The sequence below is a fragment of the Coturnix japonica genome, chromosome 4 (assembly GCF_054131305.1).
Source record: "Coturnix japonica strain WE chromosome 4, WE-NBRP24, whole genome shotgun sequence".
Lineage (NCBI taxonomy): Eukaryota > Metazoa > Chordata > Aves > Galliformes > Phasianidae > Coturnix > Coturnix japonica.
The window spans coordinates 153,457-180,031 of NC_140666.1; the positions used below are offsets into that span (position 1 = coordinate 153,457).

General features: G+C 39.4%; 1 protein-coding gene across 3 annotated transcripts; it reads right to left on the reverse strand.

Annotated features, from left to right (window-relative positions):
* Positions 1 to 3,547: 3,547 nt before the first annotated feature.
* On the reverse strand, positions 3,548 to 24,652 carry LOC146760880 (AF4/FMR2 family member 4-like). Of its 3 annotated transcripts, none has more exons than XM_085544372.1 (18): positions 24,630 to 24,652; positions 19,380 to 19,416; positions 17,611 to 17,659; positions 16,278 to 16,298; positions 15,671 to 15,725; positions 14,620 to 14,657; positions 14,118 to 14,280; positions 12,668 to 13,603; positions 11,899 to 11,987; positions 10,571 to 10,808; positions 8,598 to 8,695; positions 7,962 to 8,025; positions 7,677 to 7,813; positions 7,203 to 7,274; positions 6,006 to 6,099; positions 5,448 to 5,491; positions 4,389 to 4,609; positions 3,548 to 3,812 (listed from the first exon to the last, which is right to left on the reverse strand). In XM_085544372.1, exons 5-18 carry the CDS (start codon positions 15,722 to 15,724, stop codon positions 3,694 to 3,696), a joined length of 2,367 nt encoding a protein of 788 aa, XP_085400498.1. In that variant the 5' UTR covers position 15,725; positions 16,278 to 16,298; positions 17,611 to 17,659; positions 19,380 to 19,416; positions 24,630 to 24,652; the 3' UTR covers positions 3,548 to 3,693. The 3 variants fall into 3 exon arrangements, with proteins under 3 accessions (XP_085400498.1, XP_085400497.1, XP_085400496.1); XM_085544371.1 differs by lacking the exon at positions 24,630 to 24,652 and adding an exon at positions 21,273 to 21,502 and having other exon boundaries at positions 14,118 to 14,277; XM_085544370.1 differs by lacking the exon at positions 24,630 to 24,652 and adding an exon at positions 21,273 to 21,502.
* Between the last annotated feature and the right edge of the window lie 1,923 nt (positions 24,653 to 26,575).

Below are 26,575 nucleotides of genomic sequence, written 5' to 3' on the forward strand. Positions count from 1 at the left end.
TCCCCAATGGGTAATTCAAACTTGACTTGCTCAGGCCCTTAACATAAACGCTGCGGTGACAGTAAGTATCTGTTAGGTAACTGAAATATTAAATACAGCAAAGGTAGTCTCTTTTTCCAATAGTTTCCCATTCTGGAAAACTACATCATTATCTGCCTACGGCTTTATTTTACTTGCCCCGGGCAAGCACATCATTCCCATAAAGTACTGACTCTGTATGTTGGGGCCATTCATAAATACATTTCAGGGCTTTTTTTTTTTCTTCTTCTTTTCCTTTGTTATCACAGCAATCAAGCCTCAGCAATCTAAAGGAATATACATTGCACTCCTGTATAATATGAAGAATTTATCACCAGTAAGATGGTGACTCAGCACTCAATAAATAATATATCAATATAGTCAGTTGCACCATAATCTAAAAACAAGTATAACATATACTTTGGACAGACTGATTTCATATATATATACATATATATTAAAAGACACATACAATACAAATTGCATACTGCCATCAAAAGCCAAGAAGAGCCATTCACACGCTCTACTTTATGGCTAATAGTTTCAAATCAAAATAAAAGTATCGGGCTGTTTTACTCTGGTGTCCTGAAGATTTGTTTATAAGTATAAATGGTTGCACCTTACCATCTAGGAACCTGCAAGTTTCACAGCAAATCCAAATAATGGTGATATCTGAGCAAGCCTAGTCTGATTAAGCCATTTTTAAGATTCACCAACTGGGACCACGTTCGGTAAGGGAATTAAGATCTCAGTGTTGATATGTGCTTAAGATCCAATCATCTAGGGAATCGTTGAGGAAGCTGGGAGTGAGGGATCCCCTCCTCAGCCACCAGCGCAGCCTGCCTTAGTACTGACGCTGTCTGCATTTCCACTGCTGTTGTGTAGAGGTTAACAAAAGGACAGAGTTGGACTGTTAGTCTGCATCGTGGCACCGGGATGGAAGCATATTCAGTATTTGCATTTTTTTAATTGCTATGAAATCTGACAAAGTACACAACTTCTGTCTTAGAAACAATGGTAAAGCCCGAATCAGATATGCTTTTGGAAGCGTGAAATTTAAGTGTCTCTGATTGAAATAGCCACAGATGAGTAAGGCATTTTTCAAATAACAAGACCACTGTGTATCTCCCATACAGACAGAAAACCTGGGCAGCACTCCAGGGAATGTTTCCCTGTGACGGATTCTGTCAGCCATTTCAGGTCCACATTTTAACACAATGTAAGAAGTCTTTCAGTTACCCAAAGACCCATTGACCTGGGGACAAGCAAAACATTTTTGTAAGAGACAACTGCGTGTAACACCAAAAGGTATTTGTGGGACTCTAAGGAAATAAAAAGAGAAAATAAATTCCCAGAGATGAGACCATTCCTGCTTACAGTCATGGTCACGGTGCACAAAGGAGCAAGCTGGAAGCAGCCGCACCGGCCGGTGCAGCACTACACAAAAAAAAACAACTATGAATGCAACTCCTACAAAGGTATTTTTTATATAGCGTCAAAAGAGTGCTAGGCACTTTAGAGTATTAAAGGAAAAATTAGTTGACAGTGTCCTATTAACCAGGATGCAGAGTCTGAGGGTACAGAGTTTTGTCTCTAACAGCAAACACGAAAAGAATGCGATCTTGCACAGTGATTTAATAAAAAGGATGCTCCAACCAACAGACCTGATCAGTGATTCAGCTCTAACGGGAAAAGTCACAGGTCCGCTAACCAAACACATGTTGGTTCGTATGTAGCAAAGCTCTTCTGGAAGTACAAAACACGCTGGAACACAAAGGAAGCTCTACGAATATGCAGCTACCTTTTAGTAGGTTACTCATTTCAAAACTTCTAAACTCTTAAAGCCCATAGGACATACTGCAGTACTAAGTAGCGTAGAATTCTATTCCTTCTTTCGAGGTTGCCATGATTTTGGCACTTAACCACGACGACACAAAACTTTAGTGCAATATTTTTTCCTGAACGTGCACGTTCATCTCTGGTACAGAACTAAGGGTTAAATGGGAGATAAAACAAAGCAGCATTCCACAATCGCACTCTAAAGTATTCAGAGCTTGACTCTTTAGAAGACCACTGCAATGAGAAGTCAGTTTGCATGACAGACACTGGTACTTTTGAAAAAGAAATGGAATTTTACCCAAGTACTGCAGAAGACCACTGCATACAGTACACCTGGTCCTGCTGTAAAACATCTTGTAAACAGTTCATAAAATCTTCATCTAAAAGTAAGGCATAAGGCACACCAGACATGTTAGGGGCACTAAGCAATACTGAAAGCAGTAGCATTTTAAACCTTTGACTCAGACAAGCACCTCATGTGGAAAGGTACTTTGGTTTTGAGAGCAGTCGACTGCAACTCCACAAACTGTTTCTGTTACACCAACCCGCTTCCCTCTCAAATGAATATTCTGCTCCATCAAATGCATCAAACACGAATGGGACCTTCATTAACATGGGGTAAATACAAGTTTTAAATCCATTCTGCATCAAAACGATTAGACAACTTCCCTGTAATAGCAGGTGTGCTCCCCCACCCCACAATGGCTGTTGCACTGTCATGCTGTAGTGTCCATTAACCACCAGACATTTTTTCAGTCAGAAAAAAAAATGGACCTCCGTCTCTACTTAAGATTCCTGATTTTCCAGTCAATGAGAAAGTTGCAAATGGCAGTTCTAGTAGGAATTTAACTACTGTTGGTTTTTTTCACCACAAAACTGCTGATTTTGCAAGTGTCAAAAAATGACAAACAAAATGCGTTTTAAATGAAGAGAGATTAAAAAAAAAGCACAAGATTGTCCATTTCAGAAACCTTTCCTATATGCCTTTCCTATCAGACCGAAGTTCATTCCTACACCATTACTCTGATATTACATTGAATGCAAATTGTTTCATGATTTGCTATAGTGTTAACCAATGGTTTGAAACTGCCTTGAAAGCAACCCAAGTCAGAACCAGCTAAATATTTTTCCATATAAATTTCTTTAAAATTCATTTAAATGAAGTATTTTAATACGTAGAAGAATATCTGGAATTTTTTCTATTTAGTACAAATTCTGCAATAATAAAACTCTAGCTGTCATTTATTAGTTGATCATAGGCATTAGGCATGAAAAGTATGGTGTTTCTACACGTTAGAACCTATCAATCCTAATTCCTTTTACAGGTTCTACCACCACAAGACATTACAGCGTAACAAAGCTCACAGAGTACTTAAATAAAGTGTCTATGTTTAATTTTTCCTAAGTACTTGGAAGGGTAAAATTTAGGGAAGAAACAGCTAAAAACTACCCAAAAACTGGGCTTTTCAAAATTAAAATTAAAAAAATTAAAATAAATAGGATTTAAACCGACTATTTACGTATTGTGACGGGAATTCCAATGACTGATCCATCCATGATAGATTAGCCAAGCTACACCTTTATATGTCGCAAATTTAAAAATATTTAAATAACTTAAAAAGGGAATACTGAAGGAGTTCATTAACAAGATCGTTTTGGGTTAAAACACAAAACACAAATCAAGATGGGAGACATGTGAAAGCATTCTTTGTTTTTAGTGTCAACTAAGCAATGTGTTATGGCAGTCTTCCTTATTGACATGACACAGTGTTGTGGAGATAAATCAGAGGCAGCGAGAAAAATGTGTTCAATTTTCCATTCCTTCAGTTCGAAGTATCACTTGGCATCCAGGCGCAACCAGTGTAGTCCCTGACGGGTGTAACGCACTAGGTCTGTCATGATGCTCGAGTTAAAAACCAGAGGGCCCATAGCTTTATCCAGTTCGGCAAAGAACTCTAAAACAACAGAAACACAAATTAGGCACAGTCGTTCTCATTGGCTGCCGTAAGTGAAATATTGCTCTCCCTAAAAGAACACCACCTCAGCACAAACATTGCAGATCAAGGCAAAAGAAATGAAAGACGGCTGAAGATGGCAGAAGAAAGAGAAAGAGATCCTTTCTAAGCCCATTTCTTTACTGTTTTGCAGAAGGTAAGCATAATTACACTGTGGCCTAACTGTTACAAAGCATTCTTGGCCTTCTCCCTCGAATGTGTATATTCACTCCAGGATTTCAGAAAAGGAAATGCACCAAGTTCTACTTCCTAAAGAGAAAAACTTGCAGGAAATGCAAGACTTATTTATTTATTTTAAGCATAGCTGGTAGGAAATGTTAGATCTCCAACACCACCTGACAACCAGGACAGCCAGCCCAGAGCATCGCTGTCATCAAAGGAATTACTTTCCATCTTTCTTTTACAAAGGACCCAATTATTTATCATTATGCACTGTTAACTCCAAAATTGAAAACCTGTTAGAATTTAACACAATGTATACATCTTAGGTTACAACTTGCCTTTTCCTACCCTTACCTTTCTGTTCTTTAGACAGCTGTTCAGCTTGGTCCCAAATTTCAGTGGCATAGAGGAAGTTGGATGTAACTTGGACGTATCTGGCTGCCATCTGATGGATCCTCTGGGGGATCGTCACCGAAGACCCACTCCCTGAAGGGTTGGCTGCCCCAGAGGAGTAATTTCCTGAATTCCCTGGAGACAGCTTTGGAGAGACTGGAGACGGCATACCAACAGGCTTGCTGCTTATCCAAAGGAAAACATTACATTGTAAAACACGCACACAGATATGTCAGGTGTGTCATGCAAATGTCTTCCTACAGCTCAGAACATGGGATGCTAAGGCACTCCTACTTCACACACTGAGAACTCAGGACTGGCCCTAAAACAAGTGAGCTTTTGAAAACCTCTCATGTTCCTCCAGCTCCTGTATTTTAGCCTCACAGCCAAATCAACATGCAGCATCTTTCAATCAAATCTGTTGTTTAAATAAATTGAACCTCACATAGTAATAATGAAAAAATTAAAGCAAGGCAATTATACTGCTGTTGTATTTTCAAATAACATGATGCATATCTGAAATGCACTCCTAAAATTCTGGTTTTTGTTTTGTTTTGATAGAGTAATCTATAAAAAGTCTGTTGTCAGGTTTCAAGAACAGAAGTAAACTGCTGTACCATGGAAGAGCTTACTGTGAAAGCACTTGTAGCCATCTGGGCTACAAGTGCATCACTGCAGCACTAATAAAGCTATTGTTTTGAGAGCAAAAGCATTACATAAAACAACAAACCACTGAGACAAGTGACCTGTGTGTTAAGGACACACTGAGAAGTTTTTTGTTCATTCCTCCCAACAAGGAGTTGCCTGAGAATATCTCTGTACAGCACATTTCTCAACCTCTTATCAGAACACTTACCTGAACAAAGGGATCAAAATCTAGACCTTAGAACAATTAGAAATTAGAACAAAAACAACAGAAGCTCAAGAAAGTAAAAGCTGCTCTTTGAGCACCTCAAACTCACAGTTTATGTGGAGAATGAGCTATAAACATAGAAATACAGGTAAACTTTTACTACCTACCTTCCCATACCAGGTGACGGTGCTTGAGAATTATTATAGGAATTCTGTTGGGAAAAAGTAAACGTATGTTTATACCTCAGCTAATTATATTTTATCTGGTTGTTTAATTGCTCATTTCTGAACATGAGTTCTCATGGCTTTTCTTTTAAGCATATAATAATATCAAAATATCCTAAATAATATCAAAGTACTTTCAAAATTGGGAAAAGCATCCATTTCACTGATGACTAAGACACAAATCAGCAAAGTTTTAACTTTGTTATATCAACAACAAAATTAAAATTCTCTTTGAAGCCAACTAAATTTACTAAAAGCTGCACCAAAATATTAATAGGAAGCTATCATTAGGACCAATGGGTTGATGACATCATAGTCATGCTGTATCCTCCCAGCTTTAAACTGCTCAGCTTGAATGTACTTTCAAGGTCCATTCCTAAATTAGGGCATACTGGAAGTTCACGTGCAGCAATCTGAATACCAGGCAGAGGAATTTTAAGTAATGTAGAGCTTCAATTTGATTAGTTTTTTAATATTTGAAGAAAATATATATCCAATTACCTTCAGATGTTCAGTCAGAGTTTTAGAATATTTCAATGCACTTTCCTTTTTCAGTTTGAAAAGCCTTAGGTATAGTAGAGATTGGCACCGAAGACTAACCAAAGACAGAACAACAAAACATTTCCAGTTAAAGTCAAGCTTATCACAACATACCAAAAGTCAAAAATGGAGTACCCATGTTTTTAAAAGCTTTTCTCTCCCAACACTAAACAGCCAACTGTCAAACTGTAACTAGACAAAGTCCCACACCACCTTTACTTCTCAAGAAAGTACAGTTTTGTGCCTTAAGCTGAAACTAGGTTGCAGTGACTTTACTGATACAGCCTTCACTTTTTTCTCATGTCAGGACACACTGAATCTGGTGCATGCTGCTATAGTCCCCCCTCCCTTTTCCACCTGACACAGTCAGCTTTGTTCAACTGCTTGCTGCAGCCATTTAATTAGTCCAGAAGGCAAATGACAATTCTTAACAGCCATTTCAAGTTTTGCCATATCACTGTGTGAACACACAGCAAAGACCCCAAACCCTCCTTCTGCTACTCCTCCCAAATCCAATAGATAATTTCCTTTCCAAGAAAGTTTCAAAACAGAACTGGAAATTCATTCAAATGAGTAAAGCAGTGTGCTCTGATTATGTTATTTTACTAAAATTAAAGCCAAGACCAGACAACAGTTTGCTTGTTAATGTAATCTCAAAGTTTCCCGAAGCATTTAGGTCACAGCCCAACATCAGCTGACCATGCAACCAACTCAACAGTAGTCTGTTATTTTGGAACACTATAATTTACAAAGAGAGCAAATGAAGAGCTCAGTTCATCAACAGTAACTTTATCAAAACACTAAGGATAATGAAATTCACAAAGGCACCTCTATCATTTTTAGCCATATTAACAATTCCATTGCATGCGACAAGTTACCAATGACATCGCGTTCTAAAATAAAAGCAGTAACTGACAGAACATTATGGAAGTCAAAGTTGAAGTCAGTCAGTCATTTTCTTAATAGCTGAAAGACTTTGCTGTTGTTAACAAGCCCTTACAGTAATCGATCTATAGCATCAATGGTACTGAACAGTCAAACAGAAAACTCCTATTTGGTTCAAAACACCTGAAAACTCAGTGTAAGACAGCATTTCACAGACTGAAATCTGTGTGTGTAATTAATCAGTGTGTAATATAAGGTTCAGGATACACGTACCAAAGCACTGCTAGCCTTTTGTCTGCAGCCGTAGCATCTGGTGCCAAGTAATTCTTCAGTTTCATAGTGTACCTATAAACAAATCACCAACAAGAAAACTATCAAGTAAATGAAACATTATACAATCATTTATCAGCCACCAAGTTCTTATGAAATTCAACTTTCAACTCCTTCACTGTTTCAGGTCTTTCCCTCAGACCCTAAACAGAACGTGGCTAGGCAATAATTGGAATAGTTCTGCTCTGCACATGTCACAAATTGTTAAGACATCACAAACTTTGGAATAAAGGATCTCAGCCCTCAAGAACACACTTGAAGCTTCAGTAACTGGAACAAAGTGGCTAGTGATCCGTTCTTAGTGTAGAGCAAGGGACTCCAAAAGTTAGTGGCAGAACATGAGTAAAATGCAGAAGCTTTGATTTCCAGCCCTCTTCCCCAACCATCTGAGTTCTGTGTGTGCTTTACAGCGCTTACTTGATTAATTCCACAGTTTCTGAATACATAGTGAACGGGGACTTGGATTCCTGAGCATTTTTCTCCAATGCATTCCCACACTCAATGAATGAGACCACTGCATCTAGGTAGTACACAGCCTTCTCAAACCTGTCAGACTGAGAAGATTGGATAAAAAAAAATAAGGAAAATATTGAGAGGAAATACCAGAAAGTTCTAGTACAGACAGGCAGCAACACAGCACAAGCAGTAAACAAACCCCAGCATAATGTGCAAATACTGGATAGACATTGTAGATTTGCTTACCAATGCATCTGCATTATGTTTTAACTTCTTTGCTTCCTGTAAATAATGATCAGCTGAGTAAGTCCTACAATAGAAGACACATTTAAGGAGTCAGACCACCTACTCTGTACTTCCTTTTATGACAAAAGTTTGTTAATGTTACAGCTTTCACTTCATCCCCCTCTAACTCAAGTTACAATAACAGGAGGTACTGCATCACAATCCCATTTGGGTTCAAAAAATGAAGGCTCCTCTTTGCTACCAAAGACAACAACTGCTCACCATGGGCAAAGCAGACTCTGTTAAAAGAGAACAGGCAGCAGTGATATCCTGAAAGTGTGTGATGGATACATCAACACTTAAAAACAGGACAACCCTGGACTGTTTAGATCTACTGTTTGGTCCATCCACGCTCTGCAGGAACACACAGGGCAGACTAGAGTTTCTCCTCAAGGAGTGCACCATCTGCCAAATATTTGGTGCACAAAGCAGGCAGAGAAGCACGTTGCTGCAGAACAGCATGCAGATCTCCAGAGCATGAACTAGTATTCAGCATCTTTTGTGAAGCAAACAGGACAACCCTTCTCCACAGAAGAGCTCACTGTGCTGCAAGATTAGCACCCCCAAAAAGGGAAAGGCACCCTCTGCTTTTCTTACCTGTCATCAAAAACAAGTTTTTCTCTTCTGGACTTTGAGCTCTCTGTAGATGGAGCGGAAACAGGAGGGCAGTTCGATGAATTGTTCAGAATCTTCTCCTGAAAGGAAAATGGTCACCGAATCATGTCAAGACTTTTTTTTATTTTTATATTCTCAAAGACAAAGAGGAATTTACTGTACACATTTTTCCCATGATTTCACACTCTGTAAGCAGTAAGTTCAGTTTAGTAGCTGCTTTAGCTGCCATTCACCATACAATAACACAGTTTCCCTGAGGCTTTCATCTCATGCTGGCACAGGGGATGACACAGAGGCTATAATTAAGCTGAGCCCTACTACACTAGGAGATCTCCCTTATTGCTAAATCATGATTTTCCACTCTGAACAAAGAGGCTATATATACTTCTATGACTTCTCATGTCTTTCAACAATAAACTACTGAATGTCTCTGGGTAGAAAAGATTAGTATTTCAGAAACACCAACTTCAAGGAGAAATAACAGCTATCTTCACAACATGCTGCCCTTGCTCCCCTTAATTTTACATGGCTCAATGTGACACTTCAGGCTAAAGAAGGGACATCAAAACATCTTGTGAATTCTAAGTGAATCTCTTCTCACTAGATCAACAGCATAAGGCAATTTCCCAGCTTCAGTGTGCTTTCAGTTCTTTGGAGTCTTCGTGACCAAAGGCCAATTACACAGAGTATTTAATAACCTGCCTTTATCAGATCCTTGCTAATTAGAAGGATCTCAAAGTTGCGAGGCACTGCACTTGCACAGCAATGCCCTAACTACCAGTGTAACATAAAACACCACCAAAACATGCAGGGAAATGCAGCATTTCCAAAGTATGAAAAGAAAAACATCAAACAAGTTAACAGCTGGTTTAGGGACAGTTCTATGCTGATGAATAAGGAAAGGCCAGAGCAGCAGTCTATGATGCAAATCTGCTATCTACAGGCTTCCTGTAAGTGCAGACACCGATGCACACAACCTTCCCAGGTTTCTAAAATTTCACAGTAATGGCATGTAAATTAATCCAGCAGGTCTCCCAGTTTAAATATTGCATGGACTCCACCCTAATGACTAAGCTACTTTCTGCCACTGCCGATGGCAATTTGCTGCTTCACTCCTCCCCAAATCAATTACCCTTCCTGAACACTTCAGAGCAATCAAGGAGAAATGGTACATTTGGAATCCCAAAGATAAAGGTGAAATCCCTCCAACTTGAACATATTACACTCAAATCTGGTTATACAACAGAAATTACTCTATGAAGATACCCAGATGTGCTCACAAGTTTACTCCTGTCCAGTAATACACATTTATATACTAATGAAAAAGCACATTACATATCATGACCTTACACTATCATCATCTTATAATGTTTTTGAAACCCTTCAACTACATATGTTCTTAATCTATGTTGCTTAAAAAACACTTTCTGCATCACCTTTTCCACAGTGTTTTCTCTACTCTAACCACAGAGAGCTCTGTACCATCCTGATCTGGAATCAGATGAACCTTTCTAGAATCCTAGGGTGAAAAATGAGAGCCACAGCTTTGTATCTCAGCACTGTGCACGGACCCAGCTCCTGTTCTCCTTAAAACGAGGACAAGATCTGTACTTGCTCCAGCGACATAAGAGTAACCTCATTATTCATTCAGTGTGAGCAGATCTGTAGTGATATTTCTCATTAACAAATTAAACAGCAAATACGTAGCATCTGTCATCAAAAGATGACTAAATGCACTTTAGTAATTAACATAAATATTTGGTAGGAATAAACATTAGCATTCGACAATCTCTCCTAAGTTATTTTCCAATTTAGAGTCTAAGCACCATGGTACGAAACAAGGCAAATCTGAAACTAATTACATTTCAACAAATGCAAATTATTTAGATGACACTGCACGTCAAAATGCAAAGCCAAGAAATAAGTTCAAGGCATTCACAGAACAAGCCCTTTACCTTTGTTTCTTTAGCACTGCCAGAACCTTTTCCCTCTATCTTCCTCTGTTTAGAAGATGAGCAGCTTTTACTGCCACTGCTGCTGTCCTTACTAACATTGCTGCTGGACTTCAAGGATGATGACTGACTGGCTGTCCTCTTCCGGGACCCGTGCTCTTGTTTGGAATCCTTCTGAAGGACTGGGGCAGCAGGAGATGGCAGTAAATCCTTCTCTTTAACAGCACTTGGTTTTAAAGACCTGGACAAAATGAATACATTCAGTTTTGTTTTTTACTTTTCAAAATAGAAATAAAACAAAAATCCAGCATCACTTCTTTTTTTCTCTCCACACCCTTCCCCCATTTAAGCCTTTTCCCTCTCCCTTCCCCCCCCCCCCAAAAAAAATAATAAAACAAGATTTTTAATGTTAAACATAGCAAGACAGATTCAGAGGAAGCAAATTATCACCACAGTAACTAAACGTTACGAAGCCTGATTAAACTAGTTTTCACCACTTTATCTGTTCTGACCTGAAAACGCAGAAGGCAAGTTCTAACCATAAACCACATCCCTCAACAGTTCTTAAAAACACCCTAAACACTTGTAATGTTAGAAATGAATGCCAGCATTAGCGCCAGTCTGTCTATTGCAGACAAGTCAGCCTAACAGCTCAGAAAAAAGATGGCCCAGATAACTGTTCTCTAGAAGCCATTGGCCTTTTGGTACAGTCTTACCTTGGTTGCTGAGGATTCCAGTTGCTAATTCTGGCATCCCTTTTCACAGAGAACAGTACACAAAATAACTATTTACATGAAGTTTTTGAAAAACCATCTTGTTGCATTTAACCAAGTGCCCTTCAGAAAATCACACCAGCAACAAAACAAAATATCAGGACTAAAGGAAAAAAAACATGACAGACGAGCATCCATTTTTTCTACATTTATTAACAGAAACAAAGAAGGCATTTAACTCAGAAAGACTTCTAGCATCTGTAGCCAGAAGCTGCAGCTTCTCACACATCAGTAATTCAACAAATATTCGCTGTAGAGAATTTTTTTTCCATGATATAATTATACCAGCTGTCTGTTGTTTGATCTGAAAAAGGTGAACCCTTCATAGTAGGGTTTACCTAGTCAATATTTTCAGTTATGGATATGAATTTCCACCAACAACTAATGGAAACTTCAAACTGAAGAATCAGAAACCATGAAATATTACCCACTGATTAGTAAGGAGACATTTTGTTGTGGAGGAAGGAGAAGAAGGTAAGGGAGAGATGGATACAGGCATGAGTCTTCTCCTTGATCACTCTGAGCCTTCAGTGCTGAAAAGACAGGCAAGATACTCACTCCCTACTGCTAGAAGTCTTGTGTCCTGATGGAGCTTTTTCTTCCAGTTTTGTTTTCTTGCTTTCACTGGCTCTGTTTTCATCCTCATTCTGAATACAGCAAACAAGAAACACATCCAGATAAATGTCTACATTTACAGCTTCACGAAGACAGTAATTTTTCACATTTAATGGATTTAATTCAGTGGGCGTCTTGCAGCGTACAGAATAATACCTGTACAGGCTACAGAAACATCCCCTGAAGCAACTACCTTGTATCATATATTTGAAAAGTGGCAGTCTCAAGTTGTTCATTTTATAACACGCATATCACTATGAAATAACAAAAATCTGCCAAAGGCTTTGGTATGAAATCAGATTTTATGCTGGGGAGTCAAACACAGGTGTCTTATGAATGCCAGGAACTGTAAAACCCATGGAGTCTGTAAGAGATGTCGAAGACCAGATTTTTATATAAACCTAATCCTAAAGTTGAAGAGTTTAAGAGGATACACAATCTGTGCTACCTCCAGGAATGCAAGCTACAGTGCTAACACATCTAAAGGTACAACCCTCTGCCTTTCATGAATGAAAACTCCAATATTCCCTATTACAACGGCACAGGAAGGATCAATTTATTCTACATAGAATAGGTAGGCAAAGTAATCTCCTAAATTACTGAGCCACTGCAGTGAGGTATGACATTGGTTACTGGGCCATATGCTTAACCCCTTTAGCAAGATACTAAAAGGCTAAGATAACAGGCAAGATTTTATTTACGATACTGTTACCTGTTTATGTTTCCTTTTGCCTTTTGTGGAACTCTTATCAGAAGGCTGCTTCTGAGATTCTCTTGCATGCTTCTCTGGCACATTTTTCTTTTCCACTTTGGGCACATCAGCATCCTTGTAAGGCTTTCCTGGTATTCTTGATAAGAGGCTCAGGTATCCATTTTGTGAAGGTACCCACTTCACAATAAGTGGGTACCTTTCATCAGGATCGCTGAGTGGTGAAAGAAGCTCTTTCTCTTCCATAGGAGAGAACATTCTTTGCCGAAAAAAGCTGTCATCCTCCTCCATGGAAGATTTAACAGGAGTCCTATTGCTCTCGGAGTATTTGGGTGTTTGTGATGAAGGAGGCAGGCTTTCATTTTCATCTGAATCAGAGGATGAGGTATCTGTTTCTATGAATTCCCTGGATTTCTGGGCAGATTTGCTTGAAGCCTTGTATTTCTTTTTCTCTGTTGTAGGCCAAGGGGAAGATTTGGGCTCTTTCTTTATATTAGGTTTTCTGGAACCTTTAGTGGCTGCCTTATGCCTGTTTGAAGGTATGTTTGTTGCCATGTCTACTGGGGTTTCACTTTCTATTTTAAGACCTCCTCTAGGCTCTTCAACAGATGTCTTTTCTGCTTTCTTGGGCTGCTTTTTACCCACGGTCCTCCTCTGTGTTGAGCTGTCACTCTGGGCAGGTGATTTCTGCGTGCCACGACTGCTCTCTGAGCCCTTTTGGGTGGGTTTGGAATCTCGCCCTGGTGTTGAAGAAATCGAGTCCTTGGATCCGCTTTGATCAGCGTACCCACTTCCTGTTCCCTGATCCCGTCCCTCTTTTTTGTAGCCTTGTGAGGATGGGATGTTGCTGTCCACAGAAGAAGCTGGTGACACTTTATGTGAATTAACTTTGTTCAACCAGTTATCCAGTTGCCACTTGTTTGTTGGCGGTGGCTCCGGCTAAAAACAAATTTCAATAAAGCACTGTTAGATACAGTGTTTCACGTGGCTTCCATCTTTTCTGCAGCCCTACTGTACTGCAAGCCAAAGCAAGAAGTGCATTCGAGCATCTGAGGTCAGTAACTAATGAAAAATGCATATAACTACAGATAGCAGGTCTGCTTTTTCCTTCAATCAGAAGAACTGCAGTCCACAGGAAGCACTTGCTGCCATGGCATTCCAGACTAAAAGCTACTGGTTTTTAAGCTACTGTTCCCATGTCTTCTGCACTCCAACAGATAACTATGGTAAAAATCACCTCAAATAACAAATGTGTGCTTATAGAAAATATAGTTATCATGTCAAATTACAGGTACTTTAGCAAAAGAATATGTGGAAATATGTGGAAATAATTCTACACTTGACAAGTTTTTGTTAAAAAAAAAAAAAGAGACCGAGAACATGTTCATTTTTTTCTGCTTTTAAAACTCAGGATTAATGCCTGATGACAGCCCAAATGCGTGACAAATCCTACCTCAGGGGATGCACTCTGTGATGGTTCATTAGCTTCACTATCACTGGAACTGCTTTCACTTTCAGAGTCAGATCCTGAACTGCTTTCAGACCCACTGTGGCTGCTTGAGTCATCCCTAGAATTATCTGCTCCTTCACTGTTATGTTGTGAAGGTTCAGAACTACTGAAAACAAAAAGGAAGAAAAATAAACAAACATTACTCAGTGCAAAGGCATCCTGGAAGTTCTTCCATTAGGAAGAATAAAATGTAATATTTTAACTAACATTTGCTAAAGAGTTCAACTGAGCACAATTCACCTTGTTCCCCTCCCCCCTTCACAATGTTGTCAGTATAATATTTGCAGAATATGTGTTGGCCACTGATTAAACTCTAATCACCTTCTGGTCTAATCAAAGACAAACAACTAACACTGATTTTAGAAACGAGATCAAGCCAGAAGCGCTGACTGGACCAAACATCACTACCATTGGATTGCAGCATAGAAAGTAAAGGAATGCCTACCTTCCAGGTGTGCTCCTTGGAACTGTTTTATCACAGTCCTGCAATTAAGAAGAAGAGCATGAGGCTTCTAGAAGCATATGCAATTACATTGCAAAGTATTGATATCAAGTCTTAAAGATTCTAAATACTTAGCCTGAAGAGTGCTCTAATTCAGAAATACAGAGGTTTAAATTTGCCTGCCTTTGGCTTGTACAAAAGGAAAAATAAATCACAGTTCTTTTATCCAAGCTTTTACCACAAACGTGTCATCTCAGAACCCTCCATATTCTGACAGTAGTTCTGAGATTTCCTATTTTCTCCACTCACCCATGCCATGTTTTAGAACCAGATGATAAAAATTTTTACTGTGCTATTCCAGAAATGTTCCATGCCCCAGTAATTAAACAACTAAATGCACCATCTTCAAGTTTTCCATGTGAAAAAATAACAAACAGCGGAACTGAGAACAGCAAAAAAAGCAGCATGGACTTCTGCTGCACAGAAAGAAAACTCAAGAGGTATGTTTAATTCAGCAGGCTGAACACCATCTCTGGCTGGAGATGCACAGAGTTAATATTGCCAAGGAGCAAAAGATACGATAAAAATAAAGGAGCTGCTAGACTTATAGTTACAGAAACAACCTGGGAGTAAAAGACACACACAGCAGCTCTTATCCCGAACAGTTGCTGCATGGACATCTGTGTGCCATGCACTCTTTAGCCAGCACAGAACATGAGGGGCTCTCCCTTAGGTGGCAGCCCATTGTGTGTGTTAGGAAACTGACTCTGTTTCCATTCCACATTTAGAGAAAGCCCATTTGAAATCATCAAAGCATGAGTCCCTAGGTAAAAAAAAAAAGTACTGTTCTCACAAAACCAGATCATTTTCCTCACATTTGCATTTTAGAGTACCTGAAGTTTGTTTGAAAACTTGCTAATTGTTTTTCGTACCTCAATTGCAAATTCTCCTTCAGCTGTTCAGTTTCCTGTTGGACTACTGAACACTGCTGATGTAACAAACCATCAATACACTTGGTTTATTCTACTGAATCTTTGGTATCTTGTGAACATACCTGCTCTCCATCGCTGTCTTCGCTACTGCTAAGTTTTAAGTCATCTTTCAACATACTAAGTAAGTAAAAGGGAGAAAGTGAGACAAGTTTTTCCATGTAATTTAATTACATTCAAAGCACTCTTCTATATTCCAACAAGTTACTGTTTATGCTACAGAGCTGGGTGTGTGGGTGAAATCCACAAGTTACCATTTAAAACATTTAATGTCTAAGAATGGCAAGTTAAGTCATTCTTTAAAGAAAACTACGGGCTGTAGTGCTTTGATTCCTTTGTTCGTTCTTTAAAGTTTAGAAAGGAATTCTGACACGTTTTACTAATGCAGGTGGAGCTAAAACATCTGCGTTCAACCTCTTACACACCACGGACAAGAATACTGTTTCCCATTGAATTAAGAAATGTGATTGCTTCATGTCTAGTGGCAAAATCCCAACTGTTCGACATCATGAATTTTCTACTATTCTTCAAAGGTATAATTGCTCCTATTTAGGGTAGTCATACATACACATACTATTTCATGACACTGAAAGTACAGGAACACAAAGAAAACATAGTGGGGTATTTGTGCTTATTTAAAAACACCTTCGTTACAAAAATAAAACGTCTTACTCTGTCTGGTTCGATTCACATCTGGAGAAAGAAGATAAGAAAGGATTAGAATACTTCCCAATTTCACAGTACAGCTGCTCTACTTATAATCTGAAAAGAAACAGCAACCTCGAGAATCTACTTAGACATCTATTTTCAGCTGCTACCCTTATCAAAAGATGCATTTATCTCACTTTTTAACGCTTTCTTAACAGAGCACAATCGCTTTATCGGAAATTCTATTGACACAGCAAACATCTCCTCACCCCTCTTCCCATGCACCTCACTTTAACTAATGTGAAGTACTAACTCCAGTTGTTGCACCTTCCTACACCCTCCCATTCTGGAACCAGCACAGCCCTTTCATAGAGGACTACACTGCTATAACAAAAGAAAAGCCAAATGATGAACTCCTACTGCTACCACTTATTGAAGTGGCTGTGTATAAACATCTGAAACCTCATGTTTTAAGGAACTGACATAGTCTATAATAAATAAATAAATGAACAAGCCACTCTTCAATTATTTCCCATTTCTTTCTCACAGATGATTTGTTTTTTAATCTTATTAATACTAAAAATGTAAACAGAAAAACTAAACTTCATTTCGTAACTGCATCACAGCAAATACTAACTTAGAATACCTTCAGAATCTGCAGTTGCTTTCAGTAAACATTCCATCAGGTGGAATGGGCATTTTTTGTTTGGAAATTGTATTTAAACAGAATGTAATCAATTTTCAGGTATGAATAGGGCAGAGGACAGTTAGATTCTTCCTGCTGCTTTTTTATTTTTTCTTTCTGATGTCTGATTAATGAAGCATAATGTTAGGTCTGTGTACGCAACTAATAAAAATGCCTGTCAGTCACTTAAGAGAATGAGTAACTACTCGTACAAACTTAACTAGATCTCAAACTTAATTTACTGTCTCCTCTAATAACAGAACAGTTCCTCACCCTATTTGTGCAACTGCAACAAGCTGCTTCCAGCTGACAGCTTAGCAATGCACGTTTAGTAAATCCTGTCCCATCCTGCCCATTCTCACACACTGATACACTTCCAGCTCACCAGCCAATTCCTAGGGCCAAACTCCTGCTCAGTATCCTACAGCTGAGAAGAAAGCAGGGGGATGGAAGGAAGGCACAGCGCACCTGTTACACCGGTGTGCCATTATTTGCCCTACTGTTCCTGAAAATAGGTTGAAATCAACTTTTTTTTCCCTCTTCTGTCAGTTAAGTGTAAAGCATGGCAAAGACTGTGCAAGAACTGACACATTCTGGTAAAGAAACAGCTACTTCCAGAATCTTTTAAAAGTTGACTGTTACGTGAGAAATGTTTTCTCAACTGCTACTTACGATTTGGATTGATGGCCATTGGATGTTTTTGATGAAGGATTATATCGTTCTAGAAGGAAAAAGAAATAACGCTGTACTCTTTTGAACACAGACAGCAAAACAGTCACTGCAAAGTGGACAGAACTAAACAGGCTTAGCCAAACAAACTCAAGAATGGCGGAGTGAACAGGAGAAAGAGGGACCAGCTGACGTCAGGTGCAGCCTCTCACACATTGACCAAGTGAGAGAGGAGCAGAGACAGACTGCCAAGAGAAGCAATGACCTTAATCAAGAAAATCTAGAAGGCTTTTTTAAATCGTTGCTGTCTAAACCAACACACACTTAATATGTTTCTGAAGGTGTGAAAAACTTCTGCTTCTATCAAGGTAGGATACAAGTGACAATCCTGAAGTAAAAGAGGATAGGTCTAGCTTAGATATTAGGAAGAAATTCTTTAGTCAGAGTGTGGGGAAGCCCTGGCACTGCTGCCAGAGAGCTGTGGGTGCTCTATCCCTGAAGCCAGGCTGGGTGGGACCTGGGCAGCTTGGTCTGGGGGGAAGCTTGGAACTGGATGGCATCTAAGGGACCTTAGAGCCCAAACCCTCCCATGAAAATTATTCTATTACCCTCTACATGCTGAGGAGATCAATTAAATCAAGTTTTTAATCTGTTTCAGCATTCCTACGCAGCTTTTTAGTGAATGAAAAGTCTTTAAATCCAAAAAGCAAACTCATAAACCAAACCCTACAGTTAGAACACTGTGATATAATCTGCTTTTTGGTTTGTCTTCTTTTTCCTTCCCTGTTCTTTAGTTCTAGTAAATTACTAAACATAGCACAACAGAAACAATATCTGAGGTTGTTGGAAGTGTCACAGAAAACTGAAAATGGAGCTGAGAAATGGTTCTGTGTTTTTATCTATTTGGCCTCCCTGATGACATACCTAAAGATCAGCTGTTTCCAGAATGTAACCTATTGGCTAGCCTTATGGAATTAAGTTTTAATTTGTTTCCTTAATTCCCCACTGTATTAGGAGTTTAGATTAAGCTGCTTGTGAATACCTAAGAATAAACCATTCCGCTTTTACTATTTAATCTGTTTAATCACTTTGACAGGGACTGGTAAGACTGTTGGAAGGCAACAGCACAAATCTAATTCATTTTTGCCAGATATGTTACCTGGTTAAATGCTTCATTTCAGTAATATTCAAAATGAAGACACAGTCAAATAGGAATAAAAGGTGCATTTGTCTAGACTTTGGAAATACATTCTGGGATAATACACTCAAGAATATTAACAATTCTTGAGCAGTTCTCTTCAATTTTCATATCCATAATGCGAAAGTGGACAAGAAAAAGGAAGAAAATGCATTGTGCTTTTTCTATTAAAATATGAACTTCGTTGCTTTCCAGCATACCCAGGGGTTTTCTCTGTGGGTGTTTTCACACTCAGCTATTTTCAATCATATCAACCAAGGAAGCCTATTTTTCGAGAATTAAAAAAATAACAACAATTTAAAGAAACAACTTTATTTTTTTCCCCTTTTCTAGAAGTTATGAGTGAGTTACACAACAGTTATTAACTTTCCAGTTCTCAGCAAGAAGCCACAAATAAAATCAAGTGTTTATTTCATAAGTCTTGAGAAAATACGGACAATTTTTATGTGCAACCCATTCCATTACCAGCCTGGAGAGGTCTCATGATCTAATGGCCTGACTTCTTAAGGGGTACTAAGAATACTCAGTTGTAACAAAAACACTGCACATAGGAAAGGAAGTTTAATGTACTTACTCTGTTCTCCAGTGCCAAAACTGGACTGTTGAGACTCCTAAGGGAACAAAAGATCACAGGAGTTTTTTCAAAGGGAATTTTAACATCTCAAAAATCATGCCATAATCAAGCTATTGTTCTGACTTTAAAAGATGGCACATATCCTTTAAAAAACAACAACAAAACAAAACCAACACCTACTCCCAAAGAAAACCAACATGCTAAAAACAAAACCCAGTGGTAACAACCAAACAGAAACAGGGAGCCCTTTCCTGGGCCCAAGCTGCCTTCCCCAGCAGTGACAGAGCAGCGAGTACATGGGAAGAGCATCCTTAGCTCATCTGTCCCACTGACCCATCTGTCCCTGCTTGCTTGCTTGGAAGATGGGCCACGTGCAGTTGTCATACACAGTACCTGAATCTCCAGAAACTGTGCAACTTCTGCAAACCCTATCTTCCCTTTCTCACCTTCATCCAAATCCTCATGTAACTGAGCAACCTGGCTGTATAAAAGCCAACAGACAGTGATAAATACCTGCCTCGATATACAGTGGATTTGCTGTCTATGAAACTAGCCTTGAAAGACAGAGCCTCGCCAATTCTAGCACTGGCAAGATCTCTGTATTCCTGTTCCAGAAAACCCAATTCTGCCTCCTGAAACACAGTACGTTATCAAACACTTGAAATGTTAAAAAATAAATAAATAAACAAATAATCAGAGAGTATTGTGTTACTGAAAACCTACTTCTAAGCTAGTGTGCCATTTTAAAATAGGACCTTCCTGACCTCCTTTTAAAATGAGGACAACTGCTGACCTTACGCATAAAAACAGAGAATGTTTGAGTCAATTCACCAAGCTGATAGATGTACTCTGTGACAGTGAATTGCAGGGGTTTGGGGCACAGCTGTACAGCAGTCTTCACAAACAGCCAGCTCAGTGACGTGATGCAATTTATAAATGCAGTTTCCAATTGTAACTTCATAAACACACAAAAGCTCTACCTGGCAAGGCATACTTACATATATCTGACTTCCTTTAACATTTTTATTTCAAAAGTGGCAGCAGTTGAAATCATGACTTGAATGAGTATTGTCAGTGGAATGAAGAAAGAGTGCAATTTTCTCAAAAACAAAACCTCTTAGGGAACTTTAAGATGTTCCCAGTGCCCTTCATCTTTACTGACTGAAAGAAGAGACATTAAAATCAACCTATGGTTAAACTGCAAAGTCAAGATCAAGTTGCAGAAGTCTTCTTACTTCAACAGAGAGCAAAAGCCGTACTCTCTTCAGAATACAAACTGATTCTTATCTTTCACACAGGTTCAATGAGTACAAGCATGATTCCTCAGTTTCCTTTTTCCTGTCAACTAAGACAAGTAGGTAAATACTTGATAAAAGTACCTGATAAAATGTAGGTAAAACCAAAAAAAAGACCCTACAGTAATCAAAATACCACATATGCAGAACGACTGCGCTGTGCTGAGCACAAGATGAGTAACTGGGACTGTTCTCATCAATGTACATACCATAAATTCTACAGAAAGTGTCTGCCTCAGTGCTTACCTCAGCCAGCTTCCTATTTCTAAGGCAGTATTCCAGTTAAGGGCACTTTAACGAGGTGTTATGCTTAAATGTGCAACTTCTTCCAAATAACTCACCATCTATTTTGCCTCTGAATACACGTCTCTCAGAAACTCAAAGATTAATAAAGAAATAAACAGAAATATATATTTTTTCAAGTCCAATTTCTTGAGAAAGAAGAAATTAAGAACATTTTGAAGGATGGAAATGCTTTTCACAAAAGCACAGCAGATTGCAGAAGTTAAGTGGAAGACACTTCAACAGGTAAGAAACCATTGCTTGGACTCTGACACAAAATGGTGATTAGAATGGTAGTCAGGTACATAATTCTTACCTGTCCATTTTTGGTTTGGCTGTGGTGAATAGGATCCATTTCCATTTAATATCTGACAACCCAGGTCAGACCTCACTTTTAATTCTCAGAATAAAGTTTCTGGATCACAAGGATCACAAGGGATCGACGCAACTGACTGCTGCCTTCACAACTACTACAGCACGGGACACTGAGCAAACCCAGAGACCAGTGCACCTCTTCAGAGATGTCTGCAGGTCACCGCTCAGGTACACAGACATAACAGCTGTCAGTGACATCACACTCCCTGTTCTATGATGGAAAGATTCCATCCAATAAGAAACAGCTGCATTTCTGAATATATTTTACAAACACACCAGTCCTCCTGCTCTGCATTTTTTGACTGTGAACCCCTGGCTTTAAAGACTTACACAGGATGAAATTACAGAGCGTTAGGTGATGGGATAACATTTTTATCAAGAGTCAGGAATCTGTTTTTCACAGCACCCATAAAACTTTTTATGACCTATTTTCATGAAGTTTTATCTTCTGATTCAAAGACTTCCTGATAATTATAAGATATATTTATAGTAATGCAGACAGGCCCCAGTCAGGATTTTGGGTCCCTGCAAACACTTTCTGCACACAGGGAAAATGATCTTATGCCAGCAATCTTAGACATAAAATCCACCCATCCACCAAAACGAGCCTCATTTTCTACATGTAGGCAAAGTGTACCAGACTTCTGCACACAAGAGAAATGCTGTGAGATGCTGCAGCATATAACTTGTAAATAAATAGAAAGTTAAGGAGAATAAGATTTTCTAGAACAGTGTGGCTTGATTCAAGTAAACCAGCGCTGTGTTCAGCCTTCTGAATTCTGTTCCGGGTCTAGGCTGTACAAGCCTATGGCTCACTAACTTGCTGGAATTTGGAGAAATCCCACTGCCAAGAATGACAGAGGGGAGAAGGCAGAGGAAATTACAGACTTTGGAAACAGAGAATTTGACAAAGTTCCATGGCTAAGATGTACGCACACAAAATAAATAGGCTGGCAGAAAGTTGAAAGGCTCAGGGCAGCCATACATGGAATTTTTTCGCAAACTCTGTGAAGAAACAGAATCCAAGGTTGACAGATTCAGAAAGAAAAACACAGCCTCCCTTTTGTGTTCAGACGTCAACAAGGCTGTGCAATATTATGCAGTTCCTATCTGCAGCACAAAGGCCTTTGTATTTCTGCACACTTTCTTTCCCCCCCTGAATCAAACAGCCACTGAGAGAAGAACGTAGGCAACACAGGCTGCTGACACCAAAGCTGCCCATAGCTCTGGGCTACCCAGGCAGTGACAGTACCAGGACCATCCAACCTTCTGTCAGCCTGTGGCACTTTGGTGGATGTGCACTTACAACACACAGCCTGGAACATTTGGCCAAAAAGCAACCATGAGTTGTAGTCGGAGCCTTTTGGAAAGCTCCATTCACACACTGCTCTGAATTCTTAAATGTTGAAAAGCTGGATAACTTAAAAAGTAGTCTGTCTGTGTGCTTCAAACAAAGAAGTAACTAACAACTCTATTAAAATCTTTGATCAAATTTAAATGCAACTTTGCCCAGTTATCATTTTCTCATTTTATTTCATATGGCCAACAAAGTATCCGTGAAGAAGATTTATCCTTCAGCCTGGGAAGACACAAAAACACCCAGGACACAGAACTCTAAGAAAAGCATTATTTAAAGCATTGCTTTTTAGGGAGGCAGTTGAAAGGAAGCAAACTAAAATGTCAGCCATATCTACTTATCAAAGACTACCAAGGGCTGAATGAAAGAACTGCCTTTAGCAAATAAAAAACCACTTCTATGTGTTCTTCTGCATACAGGCCCCTTTAAAACTGCCCTCTTGATTGAACGTCAAATAGGATTTCCTATACAGAGGAGATTACCACTGTCTTAGCAGAGGCTGAGAAGACACCTGTTCATAGAAAACAATGACTAAATCCCTACAGGCAGAGAAGAGAAGGAAAAAGACCAAAATACTTTGCAATACTTCATACTTATTTTGACAGTTTACACTTATTTTGATAGAAAGAAAGCCAAATGAAAAGTGTCTATTGATGCCCAATCCATGCTTATTCTCTAAAAAATGAAGCCGTTGTTAAAATCTACACAGTCAATAGAGTTTTTAGTCCCATGCATTAGAAGGTGAAGGAAACAGGCAAGCAGCCACACAAGTGAAAAATACTAATTAAATGGCCTGAAGATCCCTGTATCTTAAACCCCTACAAAGAGTCACAGTGACCCAATTCTCCCCAACCAACCACAGTAATGCAATTCTTTCCCTCCCTCTGCTCATCTTTTTCTCCCTCAAATTTCCTCTTTCCCCTGAGAGGCAGATGAATTACAGCTGACTTCAAATAAATGGATCAATCACTTCACAAACTCAGTTCTGTTATTTTCTTATATTCCAATTCTCATTCTGGGCAAAGAAAGTGGATTTATTTAATCTGCAGCCAAATTCTAGGCCTTCAGCCAAGTTTCAACAGGGATTTTAAGTAGTACTTCTGTACAGCACCACTTAAATTGACCAAGAATAGTTGAAACACTAACCAGTGCTTCAAAGAATGTATAGGTGAGCTGCATGGAAGACTTTAAGAACTGTAGACATTGTCACCTTAAAGTCTATAATGTATTGGTCAGACAATGCTTTACTTAGCAGTAAAATAACATCAGCTCAACCTCACCACTCAGTTATGTAATTTTTAATTGGTATTTATACTGGAATAACTTGTTGCCAACACAGTTATAGGGGTTCTTTCCTGAAAAACCAGTTGGGGTTTTTTCTGTTGTTTCTTTTTTGCCCTTCAAATCAGTTTTACTGTATCCCAACCAGCTTTAGTTAGCTTCATACTTGTAGGTTTTAGTTATCAGGCACAGCAAACAGAAGGGAAGACAGGAATCAAAAAACTCGCAACTTCCCTCCTGAGGGAGAAAAGTCTTCAGCTGCAATGTTTGACCTCCCGCAAACAAAACAGAGATAAGGGAATGGCTTTGTTTTCAAAGTGAGTTTTGAACTGTATAATGAAAACCTTCAATGGTACCACTTAATGACCACTGCAGCAGAAGCAGAAAAAAGGTTTTTTCAAAAAATAAATTATCTTGTCTCATTATCCCTTTCCTCCCTTGAAAATAGTCCCTGCTTCATAAGTATTAGCATAAATCTGCCTATGGAGATGATTAGTAACTAACTGTCCATCCTTAGTTTCAATACTTGCTTAAATGCTGGTTAAGGTGACAACTGGGACCAGAAAAGATTTCAGATATAAACAGATTTGTAGCATATATTTCCCTACAATTTCCACTACAAAACAAAAAAACACATTTGTACAAATGGCAGAAACTCACAACTTTGTACGGTTCAGCAAAGAGAGGAGAGTTGGGTGGAAAGGCTTCTTCACCCTACTGGATTTCTTGATTTCGCCTTTCCCTTTCTTTCATACGCAGCTGTCATGGTTTAATAATTTTGTAATTTTTGCTATGAGTATTCCACATCATAACATCATATAAAGCATGAATAATTTTACTGAATCTGCAACTTACAGAAGAAGACTACATCTCCAAGGGAACAACACGATAGGTCACGGGACCTGGACTCTATATTAACTCTGTCGCAGAACAGACTGACGTCTTTCGAGTTCTGGCGTTCATGGGAGTGTGTGGGAGCCTTCAGCCGTTCGCCTAGATTTACAGTAGGCCTCTCGGTTACGGACTCATTCTCTCTCCTATTTTGCTTGATTCGTTAGTTCAATTTTCAATTTTCAATTATATTGTATTATATTGTGTTATCCGGTATTTCGATATAGTATTTAGTAAATAAGTGTGCCTCCTTAGATCGTTGCCGCTGTTTTCTTTTCCTAATTAACTTTTTCCTTTCGGCCTAGGGCCCCTCCGGGGCCCACGGCCCCCTGTCACGGACGCAGGTGGATTTTTAGTTCAAACCGTGACAGATTTTGGTGGAGAATGCGGGCAAATTGAGTTGCTGTTTTTTCTGTGTTTTCTTCTGTTGCTCTTTTAGCTTTTAACAGAGCTACGAGTTTTTTTCCCTGTTAAGGAGCTATCTCGTGTTTGCGATTCTGCACCTGCGAGCTTGACCTTGAAAGTCCAGACGGACTGCCAATACTCCGATATATTTTATAAACACTGCTGAGCTTTGTTTTCTTTTACTTTTTTCTCTCTATTGGAGGAAAAAAAAAAAAAATGTTTTCTCTACTAAATTTGTTTTACCAGGGACTGTGTGCCATTGGTTCCTTTTTTGAGACGCTCCGAACATATTGGGCCATGTTTAAGCTAGCCACTTTTTCTTATGGAGCTATACAATTGTATAATGGATTGAAAGCATGGTTAGCAATGCTCACTTCGTATCTGCATACAGCTCCAGAGGGAGCAACTAATGCAACTAATTATACAGAAATGGTGATTTTTAAGCGTGCTCCTCTTTCTTTCTATGAATCCTTTATGCAGTTTTTGAATGATCAGTGGGCCACACTCTTAATCTCCCTGATCTTACTGCTGATTATTGTAATAATCTCACTCAGTATCTGGATTTATAACATCCGGAGGAAGTCTTCTCTAGAACCAGAGAATACTGAGTGGCAGGGAGTGTGGAGAGGCTTTGAAGAGATTCTCAAAGGACAGACATCTTCAGTGTTATGGAGCTTCACTCCTGAACACTTGAAGAATCCTGAGAGTTTGATTGCATATTTGAGGCAGGAATGTTGTGGCTCAGGCAGATCTCAGGAGACACAAATGATTTTGGGCCTAGCTAATGCTTATCGGGCCTTATTCAATACCATTCCTGAGAGGGAAGTTTTTGAAGCTGAGAGAGAGAGTCTCAGGGCCGAGAAGGAGAGTCTTAGAGCTGAGGCAGAAAAACTTTGGACTGAGAAGGTAGAGAGAGAAAAAGCTTTTGAAGCTGAGAGAAAAGATCTCCTGTACCAACGAGACTCAATCTGGTACGAGAAAGAGAATCTTAGAGCTGACGCAGAAAAACTTTGGGATGAGAAAAGCTCCCTGCAATCCCAACTCAACACTCTCCAGTCCGAGCACAGCGCCCTCCGGTCCAAGCACGACACTCTCCAGTCTGATCACAGCGCCCTCCGGTCCGAGCACGACACTCTCCAGTCCGAGCATGGCGCCCTCCGGTCCGAGCACGACACTCTCCAGTCCGAGCACGGCGCCCTCCGGTCCGAGCATGACACTCTCCAGACTGAGCGCGATGCCCTCCGGTCCGAGCATGACACTCTCCAGTCCGAGCACAGCGCCCTCCGGTCCGAGCACGACACTCTCCAGTC

What these genes read in the sequence shown, in the direction of transcription:
- LOC146760880 (XM_085544370.1), bottom strand. Translation starts at nt 21,317, where the DNA reads ATGGAAATGGATCCTATTCACCACAGCCAAACCAAAAATGGACAG. An exon ending in AAGACTTCTAGCAGTAGGGA is followed by an intron (nt 10,809 to 11,898) that starts GTGAGTATCTTG and finishes CATTTTGTCCAG; the next exon opens with GTCTTTAAAACCAAGTGCTG. An exon ending in AAAAGGCTAGCAGTGCTTTG is followed by an intron (nt 6,100 to 7,202) that starts GTACGTGTATCC and finishes GTCTTTGGTTAG; the next exon opens with TCTTCGGTGCCAATCTCTAC.